We start from the raw sequence: 17,413 nt of genomic DNA, 5'->3' as shown, positions 1-17,413 counted from the left end.
ATGCAAATCCTTGGAGGGTCTTTCTGGGTCAGTAGGTGCTGGTTTCAGGTCAGTTTTATTTTTTTTACATTTCTTGGTTCTAGGTCAGTGTGGGGGGGGGTTTTGCCCTATATGTTATTGCTACATTATGTCTGATCTTTGATCCGCGTTTCAGTATGCGTTCATTCTGAGATGCTCGGTCGCATATTTTCGCGTCACATCTCAAAACTAAATTTGCATTCTCGCGTTATTCATGGATCCTGGCAGTTCTTCTTGACAGTTCTCCAAACCAGTAGGGGGTTTGTACATCGGGTCATCGTTTCAGGCAACACACTTACATCTAGGGATTGCCTCGTCCTAATGGGACAACACTAACTTTCCATATACCTAGGTTCGTAAAATGTTTATGTTTGAATATTTTTTAGCATATTAGTGCACTTCTCTGACATTATTTCCAAATGGCTAGCTAAGTTAGCAGGAACGCTAGCTAGCTACGCTAACGTTAGCTAGGAAACCGAATGGACATTGAGCAGGTGCAGTGGGGGCTGTGATGTCCTTATTACCCGCCAGCCAGTTATTTCGTAAACCAGTCGGTCACTGCTAGTTAGCTAGCTAGCCGTTGTGCTAACTCTAGTGATGTTGTTGTCAATGAAGATCTGAATAAGTGCATTTTGCAACAACACATTTGGCAGATCGCCAGTCTGGCCAGATGACGTTTAACGTTAGCTACATTGATTAGGCCCGTCTACAGCAGTTGGGGCATTTAGCTATTCACACGTTGATGTGAACGTTAGCTAGCTGAAGATAGCTAGCTGAACGTTAGCTAGCTGAAGATGCTTGCTGTAAAGGCAAATAACTGACTACATTTGAATTATGGCCTCCAATTTTATATCCAGGAATGATGCTTACAGTATAGGCTACACACTGTTTTAAATCATCAATGACATAATGAATGGTAATAACTCGTTAATGACCCAGGTCAAATGTCTGCATACATTTGTCTTCTCTCTTTACTAGTTTTTTTCTCCTATTGGCTTGCAATGCTTTTGGTCTGATTTCCTTAGCTAAGTAGCTTAATTACATAGTCGCAGCTCTTTCGTTTCCTGACACTGGAGCCCGTTAATTCTACTGGACACCCTTTTGTTTTGGTTAAACAAGTTGAGCTTGATGGACAGCATGACCGGCCCTATTTTGTTACATTGGATTTATCGATACGGGTTGTTCATTTAGTACCATCTCTCCGCATGTTGCTGATCTCATCTTGCCACAGGATATAATAGAAATGATAGACTGGGATTTACAGGGGTGAACATTAAAGTCCAGACAGGGAATGACAACTGTGTTGCATTGCTGATTCTTGCTTTTCTTTATTTGCAGTTGATGTGAAATGTTGACGTGTGTGAGAAAAAATGAATAAGCCCAAAATGACCACTGAGAAAGGGTGAGTAACCATTGTCTCGGACACACACACAGTTCTTTCTGTCAGATTACTCTCTCATACACTGCCCCTTGCCCTCATATTATACACTGTAGTTTGCTCAATGTCTTGTGACATTGAGCAAACCTAGTGGTTAGAGTGTTGGACTAGTAACCGAAAGGTTGCAAGATCGAATCCCCGAGCTGACAAGGTACAAATCTGTCGTTCGGCCACTGAACAAGGCAGTTAACCCACTGTTCCTAGGTCGTCATTGAAAATAAGAATTTGTTCTCAACTGACTTGCCTAGTTAAATAAAGTACAAAAGATCAGTCTAAGGACAACACAACCACAGGTCATTAAACCAGCCAGGGCCAGTCATGATGCCATTGTGACCCTAGCTATTTTAGGTTCCTCTGTTAAACACTCACTGCTGTGGTCAATAACTGTTTGGGGCCTGTAATAACTAGCCTTTTGTTACTTTAGCATTAGTCTTACATTATTCTTGCATAGTGTTTGAAGGTGATTCTAACATGTATTGACTTGGGTGTGAATACTTATGTAAATTACATATTTCTGTATTTTATTTTCAATAAATTAGCAAACATTTCTTAAGACATCTTTTCACTTTTCCATTATGGGTTGTTGTGTGTAGATGGGTGAGAAATAAATCTATTTAATCCATTTTTACTTCAGGCAGTAACACAAACAAATGTGGAATAAGGGAAGGGGTATTCCTGAAGGCAATGTACAGTATGTGAGATTTTAGTATTTCATTTTCAATAAATTAGCAAACATATTTTTAAAGCATTTTTTCACTTTGTCATTATGCGGTATTGTGTGTAGATGCGTGGGGGAAAAAGTCAATTGAATCAATTTAGAATTCAGGCTGTAACACAACAAAATGTGGAATAAGTCTAGGGGTATGAATACTTTCTGAAGGCACTGTATGTGTGTGGAAAACATTTCATCACAAGTAAGACATTTAACTTTAGTATAGTCCATGTGTAACTCCACTCACTACTTGTAGCTGTATAGTCCGTTGGTTTTCTTGGTCTTGGTTAGCTTAATTTTCCTGGTCAGTACTATAGCTAGCTAGCACTCAGTGTGTGTGCATTGAGTTTGTGCAAAAAAGGGTCAACACAGGGTCCTGTTGGATCCAGACTTGGTGTATTGGTACCACTTGCCGTGCGGTAGCAGAGCGTGCTGTATTGTGGGGGGTTATTGCCAAGGCAACCAAAGACTTGTTTGCTACAACACCTTGCTTGTTTCAGCAAGGAGAAACAAAGTTTCATCACATTTTTAAGAGTCCATTTTACCGCAGAAATGGACTCAACTGCACAAAGTCCGGCCATTCCATCTTCAGTCCGCTGTCACGCAACAGCAAAAATAATAATTTCTTATTGGACGAGTCCAGGTACTCTCCACTTTCTGTCCTTTTTCTTCCATTTCTTCCTGATTCCTGGGTATACGTTAAATACACTTTTTCAAACTGTTATGACTTTTATTTTATTTTCATGACATCCATAACTACACGGTTATGCAGTAATTGTGCCAGCCCCAGACCTAATATTTCAATGGCGTAGGCAGCTCAATTTATAGGCTAACTTTTGATAAACTCTGGGCTTGGTAGATTGTTTGACTTTCTTAGTGTGACTGTCTCTGCTGTTTAGTCTAGCTAATATGTCTGTGAGCATGTAAGTGCATGAAGGCGTGTGTGTGCATTTTGTCTTTTTGTGTTGTTTGAGCAGTATCTCACTCAGTTGCTCTTAGTGTATTTTGGTCTGTTTGTCTCTTTTTTCCCTCTCTCCCTTGGTCTCTCACTGTCTTTATAAGGGCATATGAAAGACATTTGGTCTATTTCTACATTTAGTTTCTCTCTCTCTCGCATGGCTGTGACCTTTGGCCTCACTGCCCCACATCAGCGTAATATAACCAGAGCATAGTTTTGTTCATTAGGGCGCACTATGGAAAATTATTTTAAAATGTTTCACAACGGAAAGGGAAAATAAGCATTTCTTATTGGACGAGTCCAGGTAGTCGCTCTCTGTTTCTGTCCTTTTTTCCCCTCTGTCTGGTGCCTAATGATCACGACCCTGGAGACTATTTGCTTTATGAGAGCATGACCTGATGCCAAGGTATATGTTAAGTATTAAACCTCTGTCTCTCTCTCCCAGCGTTCCCAGTAACTCCAGGGTGCTGATGTTGTTGGGCCAGCTGGAGAGGCTGAACAGGGAGGCCATGCTGGCGGATGTTGAGATTGGCAGGCAGATCACTGCCAAAATCCTCCACCTCATCCAGACTCAGGGTGAGAAGAGTACTAGCATATACTGGGTTACACAATGACCATATATTTGCTTGAACCATTCTGGAAAGGCCAATGGGAAAATAATAGCCTACAGTGCATTCGGAATTTATTCAGACCCCTTGACTTTTTCCACATTTTGTTCCGTTACAGCCTTATTCTAAAATGGATTACATTGTGTGTTTTTTTACTCATCAATCTACACACAACACATAATGACAAAGCAAAAAAACGTTTTTTAGAAATGTGTCCAAATGTATTAAAAATTAACAACTGTAATATTACATTTACATTAGTATTCAGACCCTTTACTCAGTACTTTGTTGAAGCAGCCTTTGGCAGCGATTACAGCCTCAAGTTTTCTTGGGTATGACGCTACAAGCTTGGCACAGCTATATTTGGGGGGTTTCTCCCATTCATCTCTACAGATCCTCTCAAGCTCTGTCAGGTTGGATGGGGATCGTCGCTGCACAGCTATTTTCAGGTCTCTCCAGAGATGTTTGATCAGTGTTCAAGTCTGAGTTTATAGAAGCAGGTACCCACGTGCCATCTCCTCATTGGTTATACCCACGTGGGTGATTGAAAGATGAACTGTTATGCCGGTTGGCATCTACACTTTAACCAGACAATCACCATATAACTTCAAAGATGAAAAAGCCTGGACGGAGGAGAGATGACTAGAAACGATTCGGGTTGACCGTTTTATGTGTGGATTAATTGGTGGAGCAGAGGACCTTGTGCATTTCAGGTAAAATAACAACTCAATGTTTATATCCCAGGACAAATTAGCTAGCAACAGCAAGCTAGCTAAAAAGGAGAAATTAGCTAGCAAGTGTAAGCTAACTAGCGAAATTGCCATACATGTTTAATGCTTTTCGACCTGTCCCCAAATTAATGTAATTGGTTCAGAGTTTGTTTTGATATTTTAACCTGCGTGTCGTGATCGCTTTTGGTGTAGGGGGACAAAACAAATTTGTGCGCGATGGCGCACGCGCGCAGCCGGTTTGGGTTCCGTGTTACGCTGAATAATTGCTGGCAGTACAGTCTTATCATAGCTGCACCCTATCACATCTGTGTCATAGACATCTAACGCATGTCTTTGTTGAGGCACTTGTGTTGTGTCTCTGCTCAACATCTCCAGGCTTCTCCTCAAAGAATGTAAGAGTGGAGCTGCGCCACCTTGTGGATTGGCTGCGACACTCATTTAAGGCCAGGCATCACACCCTAATAGGGTATTTCTTTTGCTCTAGATTGCAGGATATGGCCTCCACCCTTCCCGCCGTACTCAGCAGCACCGTCTTGTTTAAAAATGGAGACCCCTGATCTGTGGAGAACCCTGATCTCTACCCTCATATAGCATTGCCTTCTTTGTGGCTGCATTAATATTTCACCTGCACCAAACCTCTACCTCCAATCCAGCTCAAGCGGCATCTTTTGAGTATTGTGTCCGTAGCGTCCTGCTTTGTTTGTCTGAGGAAGGGGGAGTTCGATAGTGTTTCGGACAAAAGATGACATTCATGATTATTTGGCGCCAAGTTGTGTGGAGGATGGATGTTTTTTTTTTCAGGTTTAGTTCAACCATTTTTCAGTACTCGTAACCATGTAGGCATAGAAGTGTTATCGGTACACAGCTCTAGTGGGTTTAGAGTTCTCTTTGTGCTGTATTTTCTTGACCTCCAGATTTGTTTGAACTTTGAAGGTTGTTCGGGCTTTCTTGACCCTAGTGCAGATGTCTATGCGTGTACCCCTACTGTAGGTATAATGCAATGGTGCTCCCTAGGTATGTAAAACTGTGTGTAAATCCAAGTATTGCTACTTGATTGTTTTGGACTGCCTTTGCTGAGTTGATGGGAAAGAGCTGTCTTGCAGTTAAACAGTCCGACTTGCTTCTGTCCCTTTTTTTCTTCTTCTTGTACCCTGTGTGTGTGTGTGTGTGTGTGTGTGTGTGTGTGTGTGTGTGTGTGTGTGTGTGTGTGTGTGTGTGTGTGTGTGTGTGTGTGTGTGTGTGTGTTATGATCATCGGCAAAGTCGAGGTCTTTTAGAGTTTAATACAAGGTCCATCGTATTTAGGGCCGGGAACCTCACGCTACAATATTATCATGATACTTAGGTGCTCATACGATATGTATTGCGATTCTACATGTATCACGATCAGTGGTGGAAAAGGTACTCAATTGTCATAGTTGAGTAGAAGTAAAGATAGGCAAATATAAAAAAAATACTCCAGTAAAAGTGAGACTCAGTAAAATACTACTACTACTTGAGTGAAAGTTTTAACATATTTGGTTTTAAATGTACTTCGTACAGTGGTGGAAAAACAACTCAATTGTCATACTTGAGTAAAATGTAAAAGCAAACGCTATACATAAAATTCCTTATATTAAGCAGACATGACGGCACGATTTTCTTGTTCTTTTAATTTTGTTCTTTTAATTTACTTTTAAAAACTACCTAAAGGAACGATTCACCCATTTTGAATGTTGTATTGTTTTTTGTGCATCTCTGATTGATGTTCTATTGATTGTTGGCATTTTCATGTGTATCTGAGCTATTCACTTTTAAAGCAGGCAGAAATACATCTGGTATGATGACTTTTGCATCATACCGTTTCTGCCTGCTTGAACGGCATTAGCTCAGATGCACATGAAATTACCCCCCGGGAATCGATAGAACATCGCTCAGAGATCCACAAAATAACATTCAAAATGGGTGAGTCTTTCCTTTTTTAAGTAGAACTTCAAAGTATTTTTACTTAGATATGTTACACTACTGATTTACAATTCTGTATGTATTGCGATTCTATACTGCGTTTTTATTGTGATTCGATGTTCCAAACATATTGCTCACTGTGTCTGCTGCAGAAACGAGGGAGCATGAGAGAACTATTTTTGATCAGTCATGGAAATTAAAGTGCTGAAACTTGTCTCGACATTTAAAAAGGAAGATGGAGAACAAGTTATAGGAAAAATACTGCCGTTTTGGTGTAGCTACAGCTAATGTTAATTACCTAGCAAATGTTAAAAAATATATACAGTACCAGTCAAAAGTTTGGACACACCTAGTCATTCAAGGGTTTTTCTTTATTTTTTTTTACTATTTTCTACATTGTAGAATAATAGTGAAGACATCACAACTATGAAATAACACATGGAATCATGTAGTAACCAAAAATGTGTTAATTAAACAAGTCAAAATATATTTTATATTTGAGATTCTTCAAAGGTGCTACCCTTTGCCTTGATGACAGCTGTGCACACTGTTGGCATTCTCTCAACCAGCTTCATGAGGTAATCACCTGGAATGCATTTCAATTAACAGGTTTGCCTTGTTAAAAGTTAATTTGTGGAATTTCTTTCCTTAATGCGTTTGAGCCAATCAGTTGTGTTGTGACAAGGTAGGGGTGGTATACAGAAGATAGCTCTATTTGGTGAAATGCCAAGTCCATATTATGTCAAGAACAACTCAAATAAGCAAAGAGAAATGACAGTCAATCATTACTTTAAGACATGAAGGTCAGTCAATGCGGAAAATTTCAGGACACGTGTGGCTTCGTTCCCAGAACCAATGGGAAACCGAAAACGTACGTTCCCACAACTTCTAAGAAACCAAATGTGCTAGCTGGGCTGTCACTAAGTTCATTAGTCAGCAATGTGATACTGTGTGTTCAGACACATTTTTAAATGTATTTTATGCTATTGAGATAACTGGCATAGTTAGATATTCAAATGTCAGAGAGACTCGCATGACACACTTCTGTTATAGGCACTCGCATATGCATCTGTTGTGATGACACGGGTCAGTGGTGGACCCATGGTGCTAGGTTTGCTGCGCTAGAGCAAAGTCCACGGAGATTTTGAAAATGGAAACAAGTGAACTGGACATCAACATTGATTGAAGAACACGTCAAGATCAGCATTCAGACACAAACATATTGGTTTGTCACGCCAAGCTTCAGATTGCTGATCTGAGCTAGGTAAGTAACTAACTTGACTAGATCTTTCTTTGTTCTAAGCTCATAGCCTGTTAGCAAATCTTGACTTTTAGCATTACACCAGTTTAAAAAAATAAAAAATAAAAATTTCATGGGCAGGACATACTTTCCAATGTCTGATATTGGCAATATAGGTCATTGATCTGCTCTTTTGGATTCATTAGAGATCATCACATTATACATTTGGTTGTTGCTCAAATAGGTTTTCACCCACAAACACAGTATGTTTTTATTATGGAAATCCAGTTTTCTAGAGAGGAAATGTTGTCTCAAAGCAGTGGTGCAGGCTGAAATGTGAGCTATCTCTCGCTCTCTCTCTCTCTCTCTCTCTCTCTCTCGGTGGAACGTCCCTCTTGCAGGGATATCAACTCTATGGTACTCCTAAACCCTGCACTCACGGCACACTACAGCTCTAATCGGGCTCGGCCTCCGGCCACACCCTGTCACAGCCAGCCCCACTTGGGAGACGTCCACACAGTCCTCATATACAGTCCCCAATAGGAGAGAGGGAGGAAGAGAATAATGACTGCTGCAGTATCAGACGCACGGACGCAACAGGCCAACTGCCTCCTCTGTCTTTCTCTCCGCGCCTGGGCCTCGTGCTTGCTGTCTGTATAGGCGGGCACCTGGCTGGAACGCAGCCTGGTCTGCCCCGTCCATCTGTATGTCTGGGCTGCTTGAATGCTGAGTAGGTGGAGTGAAGAGGGGAGGCTGGGTAGTGTAGTAACCTTCTAGGATTGGTCACACATCACAGTGCCTTAAGAGTGCAAGGGGAGGTGCTACGAGCTGTGTCCTGGTTGGGCTTGGGGGCGATTAGCATCAGTGTACTCCAGGCTGTATGGGGGGGATCCTTGAAAAAGAAAATAGAGCCGCACTCTAGGAGCTCAGATGCAGTAATTGAATAACCTAATAACCAGCGTTTTCACAGACACGCTGTCTTCATCGGGGTATAATGACAAACACTGCAGGTCACTAGTTTATATAGTTTCAAAGGACACACACAGGTGTCCGTAATCATGGCCGGGTGTGGCTGGATATCATTGGTTCATTTACAGATCTAAATAGAAGACCGAAGGGAGCTAGAGTCTTTAAATTAAAGATCCAGGCAGCCTCTCCTAGGGAGGGTGACATGTTCGATGCCGATATAACGTAGGGACTAAATAGTGGTTTGCTTCCAAAAAGTGGGCCTCAACTGGTTACGTCGAGTTTTTGCACATAATTGTGCTACGATGCTCAGAGATTCGTACTTTTAATTCATGCTTTGTTTTACCCACAATTTTTAAAAATAAAATGAATAACTGCCTTAGTGGAGCGCGTGATAACACTTTTGATTGGGATTTGTTTCCCTGTATGGGAGTGTTTGAAGGATCTACATTTGTAAGTGCCATTGCATCCAGTAGAGGCGTAAATAGACGTTGTGTGGGGGTATTTTGAGGTGGTAAATCAGAGTTTGCTAATTGATCTCTGATTTTTCTGCCCCGCGAGAATACGACCAAAGGAGCTTCCGAAAACACATTACTGTCATCGGATCTTAGGATGTGCCAATGTTTGTGAACGATTCCCTTAATTTGTTCCGAGCACTTTGAATAGCGGGTAGTAAGAATGCAAGAATGCTTATTTTTGCGAGACTGTCCTTGACTGTTGATTTTGTCTCCCCACACCAGATGCACTGAGAACACGCAGGTTGAAACTCTGGACCAATTAGATTAATTTGAGGACAGGTCGAAAAGCATTTATTGCTGTTGCTAGCTAATTTGTCCTGGGATATATACATTGGGTTGTTATTTTACCTGAAATGCACAAGGTCCTCTACTCCAACAATTAATCCACAGATAAAACGGTCAACCGAGTTTGTTCTATTAATCTCTCCTCCTTCAGGCTTCTTCTTCTTTGGACGTTATATAGCAGTTGGCAACCAACTTTAAGGTGCATTAGCTCAACCGACTGGACTGGAGGGGGAACCACAGTTCATCTTTCAATCACTCACGTGGGTATATGTTCCTAAAAACCAATAAGCAGATGGGAGAGGCATGACTTGCAGTCCGTCGAGCTTCACAAATAGAACCAATTTAGAACCAAATAGAACCAACTATTTTAGCGCCTGGCCATGCAAACGCTCGCGAGCAGTGTGGGTGCAATGATTGAATAACATGTATGTCTGGTCAGCATGTTAGGGTCAGGTTGCAGAAGAAAATGGTCCATGGCTTCAACACCGCCCTCGTGTGGAACATTTGTGTATAACGACTCAACATCAAAAGTAACTAACAAAGTATTCTCAGGGAGAGGATCAAGAGACTCAATATTAGAGACCGTACTGCTGCTGTCTTTTACAAAGGACTGGCGCTGTTCTGCGAGTGATCTAATAAGTCAACGAAAGTCGATAAAGGGTCCGTTACTCCATCAATGCCCGCTACAATAGGGCGCCCCGGAGGTTTTGTAACATTCTTGTGTAATTTCGGGAAAGTATAGAAAGTAACAATTTTAGGGTGTTGAATAGCCAAAAAGTGTAGTGTTTTGGGGGGGTGATTTGACCAGAACTTAAATACCCACCTAGGATAGTAAAGATAGTGTTCTGAAATTGGGAAGTGGGGTCACTTCTGAGTTTCTTTATAAAAAAAAGTATTGTCAAGCTGACACTCATTTACATACTGGAGGACGAGTACTACTGTACTGCAGTGCCATGCAGCAACTGTAGTGCAGATCTACTACAGGTAGCTAGCTACTTTGAGCGGTTTGTGAAGTTACTGTCTAAAGGAACAAAGGTTTCTCTGGACTCTGTATATCTCGTACTGGCAAAACTAAAACCGCTACTCTACAAATAAAATAAAGTTGCCAAAAGTTGAACTGGTTTCTGAAGACAGTGTTTACGGTTCACCTTAAAAGTAAATAAATAGTGTAAAGCCCACTGTATTCTATTTTGCTTTAGAATAATACCTCATTAACCAATAAAAACCCTTGTATTGGGTAGTGCTTGTGTAGATAACACAACATGGGTACCATAATACTGGGTAGTTGTTGCCCTTAAACACAGGCCCGCGAGCAACTGCGGCCACTCATGAGTTCAGATTTTGAACATCGCAGTATGCCAGTGGAAGGGAGGACTGTATAGCAGGTGACCCAACTGTGGTTTGTGACTACTCTGTCCCATTGTAGCCAATTCAGTTGCAGTCATTCTGTTACAGATTTTTTGTTGTTGACATTCTGTTACGGAATGACACGTTTTAAAAGACTTAAATCATAAACTAAATTGTTATCAGTAAAAACAATGACATTATTGGTAGGTCTACCTTGTTACTTCTGTGACCTTTCATTATCCTCCCTCATGAATGAGAGAAATTAGAAAATATCTTCAATGTAAGTGTTTTTGTAACAGAATGGCAAGACAATACTTTTTAAACTTACAGAAGGCATATGATTTCTGCAACATTCAATGTAAATGTTGATATTAGTTGGCAAGGATCTTAACTTCAGCTTGATTGTGTTTTGAATACTTTTTCTGGTAGATCTGGTAGATTCTGGTTTTCTAAGAGCCCCTTTTCCGTCTGCTTGACCAGAAATCAAAGCATTTGCTTATTCCAAATTTTAGGATGAAAAATAGTTGAAAAAATGTATATATTCCTTTATTCCTCAAACATATAGACTCTTAGCTTTCATTTGACACCAAATTTGACAGGCTCTCTATGAACTTCACATGTTGGTGCTCCATGGGTCCTTCTACATGGAAATGGACCAAACTTATGTTGTTTTGGTTTTGAGGGTCAACGGTGAGCCATTGTTTTGTTTTCGAGGAGCTTTCAAAAGTCCGGTGTGATAGAAATGTTTTTAGAGTTCACTTTTCGCACAGCCACTGAGAGTCGAGTTGTGCTCGTGCGTTTGAACTCGCTAGCTGCTCCAGTGCCGAAACCTGATTTTTGCAAAGTGTGTTTTTATTTATGAGCCTATAAATGTTTCACACATTCCATTTCCATATTCCCATTCATCCCGGTGTTCATTAGGTCTGCTCAATCAAACACTCCATCAAACCTCTACTGGCCTGGGTGGTGTGGCTAGCATCCACACCAGCAATATGTCTCTATTTCATGGGATACGAGCTGCCCTGGGTGCTGCTGACTTGAGTTACATTTTGTTTGCTTTCCTGGACTTTGTTATTTCTGTTAGTTTCTACTAGGGCCCTCAAACTCAACTCTGGCCCTCTCAGCGAGCTCCGCTGCATGTTTTCGTTGTTCCCCTCTCATCAGGAACCGATTTAGACCTAGGGACACCAGGTGGGTGCAATTAACGACAAGGTAAAACAAAAAAAAACAGCAGGCTCCGGACCTCGTCGTGTTGGTGTTTGAGTTTGCTCTATGTTGGTTTTTAGTGCTCTTTTTGTGCGCGTGTGTAAGAGCGACAGATTGATGTGGTCATTTTCTGTGATGGGCAAGTCCCCTTGGTGTTTTTACTAATTGTTGAGGTGCTGTCGTGGGATGTTTGCGGGGTTTTTGCGTCCATCCATGTGGTAAAGACTGTTTCAGAGAGAACCTGTGGCAGGCAGTGGCGTATTTTTGACTTCAATGTATCATTGGGGAGGAACATTTAGCCTCTTTCTAATAATTGGGAAATATATCCGCCCTGTCCCTCCTGTGAATTACGCCCCTGAGGAAAACACTAAAAGGAGAGAAACGAGGGGTAGTAATGGGGGTTGGGGTCAGACAGAGGGGGGCAGAGCCCTCTTTCTCAAAAAGTATGTTTCACTCTACAGCAGCAGCAAATGGATTTCACAATTTCTGTAAATGGAGAGCTGCAGGGCTCATGTTTTGAAACGTTTAATGTACTGTACATGCTATTTATATTTGCTTATACAGTACTCACTTTCACTTTAAAATCATGAATTATGCTATTTGGTTAAGAAATGGCATGGTAAAAATGACAACAATATAACTAGGCTAGTCATTACTATAGTAGCCTATTAACACTAACACGGCGAAGGGAAACGTTATGTAACTTAATTCCCTCTGTGTTTCAGAGAAGACACGGAAGGAGATAATGTCCAAGGGCTCCAGTGGCATGGAGGTCATCCTGGCAACCTTAGAGGTGAGTTCACATCCCGTTCCACTATGGTGTTTAATATAGTCTCAGAAATCGAGCACACATGTCGCTTGGGTTGCGTTTGCACAGGCAGCCTAATTCTGAACTGTTGGTCTTTTGACTAATCAGATCAGCTCTTTTGCCATTAATTAGGCAAAACATCAGAATTGGGCTGCCTGTTTTTTTATTTTTTTATAACGCCACATTCTGCCCACCCAAACTGAGCTGGCTCTGATATTTTTAGCAGGGTTCCAGCAACTGTGGTGGATGTGTAACCGGGCTGGAACAGTACGGTACGCTCAGCTCTGCTCGGCTCAGTAGTGTGAAAAGGGTACAGCTCACTTATAACAAGGACTATCAACGTCATGGTGTCCTAAAAGTATTGGAAATAATAGTCCTCACCGAGATGCAGTCTACATGGCACACACTTGGTTTCGGCAATGGCTTTTATATCTCGCCGTCTAGTTATTCTCCCCATGTACTTATAAATCATTTGATGACAGATCAATCGCTTGCCTCGAAGCGAGCATAGAAGGCATTTAGCTTGTCTGGTAGGCTCGTGTCACTGGGCAGCTCGTGGCTGGGTTTCCCCTTTGTAATCCGTGATAGTTTGCAAGCCCTGACAAATCCGACGAGCTTCAGAGCCGGTGTAGTAGCATTCGATCTTAGCCCTGTATTGACGCTAGTTCCAGTGCAGACACGATCTGAGCAATCTGATTGGCCAGCGGTAGGCCTATAAGTGCACTTGATTTGCTCTCTGGGCCTGTCAGGTAGCCAGAGTTCTACCTTCAAAATGGGAACACTTTGCCTTCCCGGCGCTAGGGCTGCTGAATCAAGTGCACCTACCACCAACAGCGCAAATCAAATAAAAACATTTGGAATGCAAGGCTTTCTCGTTTTTTTTTTTTACCAAAATGTTTGGTGATCAACTAGGAATGGCTTGGAGATCAACCAGTCGATCACGATTGACCGGTTGGTGTCCACAGCTGTACTCCATTGGTTCTGGTTGGGATATGTACGTACGGTCACTGTGGGGACGTCGTAGATGCATGCACTTATTAATGAAGCCGATGACTGATGTAGTAAACTCCTCAATGCCGTCGGATGAATCCCGGAACGCTTTCCAGTCGTGTTAGCAAAACAGTCCTGTAGCTTAGCATGCGCTTCATCGGACTACTTCTGAAATGAGCGTGTCACTGATACTTCCTGTTTTGATTTTCTGCTTATAAGCAAAAATCCGGAAGATGGAGTTATGGTCAGATTTTCCTGATGGATGGCGAGAGTGAGCTTTGTATGGATGGCGAGAGTGAGCTTTGTATGCATCTCTGTGTGTGGAGTAAAGGTGATCTGGATTTTTTTCCCCCCTCTAGTTGCACAGGTGACATGCTGGTAGAAATTTGGTCAAACGGATTTCAGTTTTCCTGCCTTAAAATCTATGTGCATGAATGGCTGTTTGTTTTTTCTTAGGGTTGCAAAATAGGGAATATTACTGGTAACTTTCAAAGTTTACCAGTATACCAGAATTATGGTAACTTTCGAGGATTTTATGGAATTTATCACATGACATATTGGGTACTTCACATTGTCATCTGTCTAATTCTCTGGCCCTCTGTGTGGCCCTATCACATGTAAAATATATATACAATAAAAAATAGAATGACAACACTCTAAAGCACATATGTCAGAGTCAAGGCCCGCGGGCCACATCCGGCCCGCAAGAAGGTTTTTTACGGCCCCTGGGATGATCTTGATTTATTATTAGAACCGGCCCGCAGCAAGCCGGCAGCCCGCAGATCTTTTACACGCACCAATACTACATTTCCCACAATGCAAAGGTGACGCACCGAGCAGTAGGCTGCTTCATTTCAATATTTATTGGCACAGCAGTCGTCAGCATCACAGTAAAATTAACTTTCAGATACCCATCAAAAATGGCAAAACGGAAGGTGGATACTGAGAACCGGGGGTTTCAAACAAGGTGGGAGTCGGAGTATATGTTCACGAAGGTAGCTGGAAAACCTGTGTGTCTTCTGTGTGGAGAAAGTGTGGCGGTACTGAAAGAGTATAATCTGAGACGACATTATGAAACGAAACACGCGGACAAAAACAAGAATATGGACATGGAACAAAGGCTACAAAAGGCAGAGGAATTAAAACGAGGCCTCAAATCTCGACAGGCTCTGTTCAAAAAAGCCAAATCACAAGGCCAGGCTGCTGTCAAGGCCAGTTTTATTTTGGCAGAAGAGATCGCTAAATCAGCCCGGCCATTTACGGAGGGGGATTTCATCAAAAACTGCATGATTAAAGTTTGTGACGAAGTTTGCCCAGAAAAAAGGCAACTCTTTTTAAATGTGAGTCTGAGCAGAAACACCATTGCCGAGAGAGTAGACCAGTTGTCCATCAATCTAAAAGAGCAGCTTGTGAAAAAGGGAAAAGATTTTATTGCATATTCCTTGGCTGTGGATGAGAGCACCGACATTTCTGACATTGCCCAGTTGTCAATTTTCATCCGCGGAGTGGACTCCAACCTAAGCGTGACAGAGGAGTTTTTGGCTTTACGTCCTATGCATGGCACAACTACGGGGCATGATTTGTATGAAGAGGTGTCAAGATGTGTAAATGAGATGGAGCTGCCTTGGGAAAAACTTGTGGGTTTGACAACCGACGGAGCACCTGCGATGTGTGGACACAGGAGCGGACTGGTGGCGAAGATACGGGAAAAGATGCAAGAGGAAAACGCGACAGGTGAGCTGACAGCTTATCATTGTATCATACACCAGGAAGCGTTGTGCGGTAAAGCCTTGAAAATGGAGCATGTAATGAGCATCATCACGCGCACAGTTAACTTTATCAGAGCCAAAGGTTTGAATCACCGCCAGTTCAAGGCATTTCTGACGGAGTTAGAAACGGAGCATGGTGATTTGCCTTATCACACAGAGGTGCGATGGCTAAGCCAGGGAAAGGTGCTTCAAAGATGTTTCGAGCTTCGTGAGGAGATTTGTCTGTTCTTGGACAGCAAAGGGAAAGACACAACACAACTCCGAGACGAAATGTTTCTGTGTGAAATGGCTTTTCTGTGTGACATTACGAGTCATCTGAATGCAATAAACTTGCAGCTGCAGGGTCGGGATCGTGTCATCTCTGATATGTACAGTACAGTGAAGGCATTTAAAACCAAACTGACTCTGTGGGAGACGCAGATGCGGAAAGAAAATTTGAGCCACTTTCCCAGCTGCCAGACCATGAAAGAGAAGCTCTCTACCAGTGCGTTCCCGAGCACACAGTTGGCTGATAAAATAGGTATGCTTGCCGCTGACTTTCGACGCCGATTTGCTGACTTTGAAGCACAAAAAAGCAGGTTGGAACTGCTCGGTAACCCATTTGCTGTTGACGTGGAAAGCTCACCACCAAACCTCCAAATGGAGTTGATTGACCTCCAATGCAATGATGCACTGAGGGCAAAATATGCGGCAGTGGGTGCTGCGGAGTTCGCCCGTTTCCTCCCCGGCACAATGCCCCAGCTGCGCATCCAGGCTGCTCAAACGTTGTCTATGTTTGGCAGCACATACCTGTGTGAACAACTGTTTTCTTTGATGAACCTGAACAAAACATCACACAGAAGTCGACTTACTGCTGAACACCTCCACTCAATTCTGAGGATTTCTTCAGCTCAGAGCCTTACCCCGAACATTGATGAACTTGTGGAAAAGATGGGACACCACCAAGTATCACCCTCAACCTCAAACAAGTGAACATTACTGTGCAATCACATATTTAGAGTTTTTACTCAGTTCAAGTTTAAAAGTTAAAATTTAATATTTGTTTTCACTGCATGTTACTTCTCCTTAAACAAAGTGTTGTTTTTGATTAATAGATTTTTGCACTTTATTTTTTTGTATTTCAATCCAATTATATTTTAAAAATATTTCAGTTGAGTGGATGATAGAAAATTGCTATTATTGTTTTTTCTTTGAAGTAAATTTAGCCCACTTTTGCTAAAATAGAAAATATAGTCTACTGATGGTGCCTTGAATACCGGTTTCTTTCATTTAATGTTCATGTTATGGGGATATTTATATAAAGGAAATTTGTCTTTTGTGTCTGTTGAAAATTAAAGATTACTGACAGAGCCATAAGAAAATATTGCTTTATTTATCTGATCATATTGTAATATATTTGTTAGGTTTTCAGTAGGTTCAATTAGGTTCACTAGACTATATGCGTCATTTAAAAATTTTTCAATGAACATTCGAACAGTCCGGCCCTCGTCTTGTAGCTGATTTTTTTATTTGGCCCTCCGTCCATTTGACTTTGACACCCCTGCTCTAAAGCATAATCCTAAATATAACCCATCAACTTAGTGTTTATAATGAGGGTTTCGGCATGAAATATTATTTCTATTTTTACACCCTTTTATTTATTTTATATGTCTTTGTTAGAGGGTTTCCCAAAAACACATTTTAGTTTTTGCCCTAGCACTACACAGCTGATTCAAATTATCAACTAATATTCAAGCTTTGATCATTTGAATCAGCTGTGTAGTGTTAGGGCAAAAAACTAAATGTGCACTCCTTGGGCTCCCCAGGACCGAGTTGGGGAAACACTGTTGTAATTGTTTTGCCACCAAAATGGGGACAGTTATCAAAAAATAAAATA

The 17,413-nt window shown here is 41.7% G+C and overlaps 1 protein-coding gene across 7 annotated transcripts in view; it reads left to right on the top strand.

Moving 5' to 3' along the window:
* Positions 1-152: 152 nt before the first annotated feature.
* Positions 153-17,413, top strand: part of LOC110535779 (cytosolic carboxypeptidase 1) — a 43,848-nt gene continuing 26,587 nt past the window's right edge. For 2 of the 7 annotated variants that reach the window (XM_090190298.1, XM_036935583.2), the window contains exons 1-4: positions 153-370; positions 1,357-1,420; positions 3,572-3,702; positions 12,696-12,763. In XM_090190298.1, coding sequence (XP_090046424.1) covers positions 1,389-1,420; positions 3,572-3,702; positions 12,696-12,763 — 231 coding nt within the window. In that variant the 5' untranslated portion in view covers positions 153-370; positions 1,357-1,388. The remainder of the gene's footprint in view (positions 371-1,356; positions 1,421-3,571; positions 3,703-12,695; positions 12,764-17,413) is intronic. The other 5 variants (XM_036935582.2, XM_036935580.2, XM_090190300.1 and 2 more) reach the window with 4 other exon arrangements.

The sequence above is a fragment of the Oncorhynchus mykiss genome, chromosome 11 (assembly GCF_057628025.1).
Source record: "Oncorhynchus mykiss isolate SJ-2025 chromosome 11, ASM5762802v1, whole genome shotgun sequence".
In the NCBI taxonomy this organism is placed as follows: Eukaryota; Metazoa; Chordata; class Actinopteri; order Salmoniformes; family Salmonidae; genus Oncorhynchus; species Oncorhynchus mykiss.
This window is presented reverse-complemented; position numbering and strand designations above follow the sequence as displayed.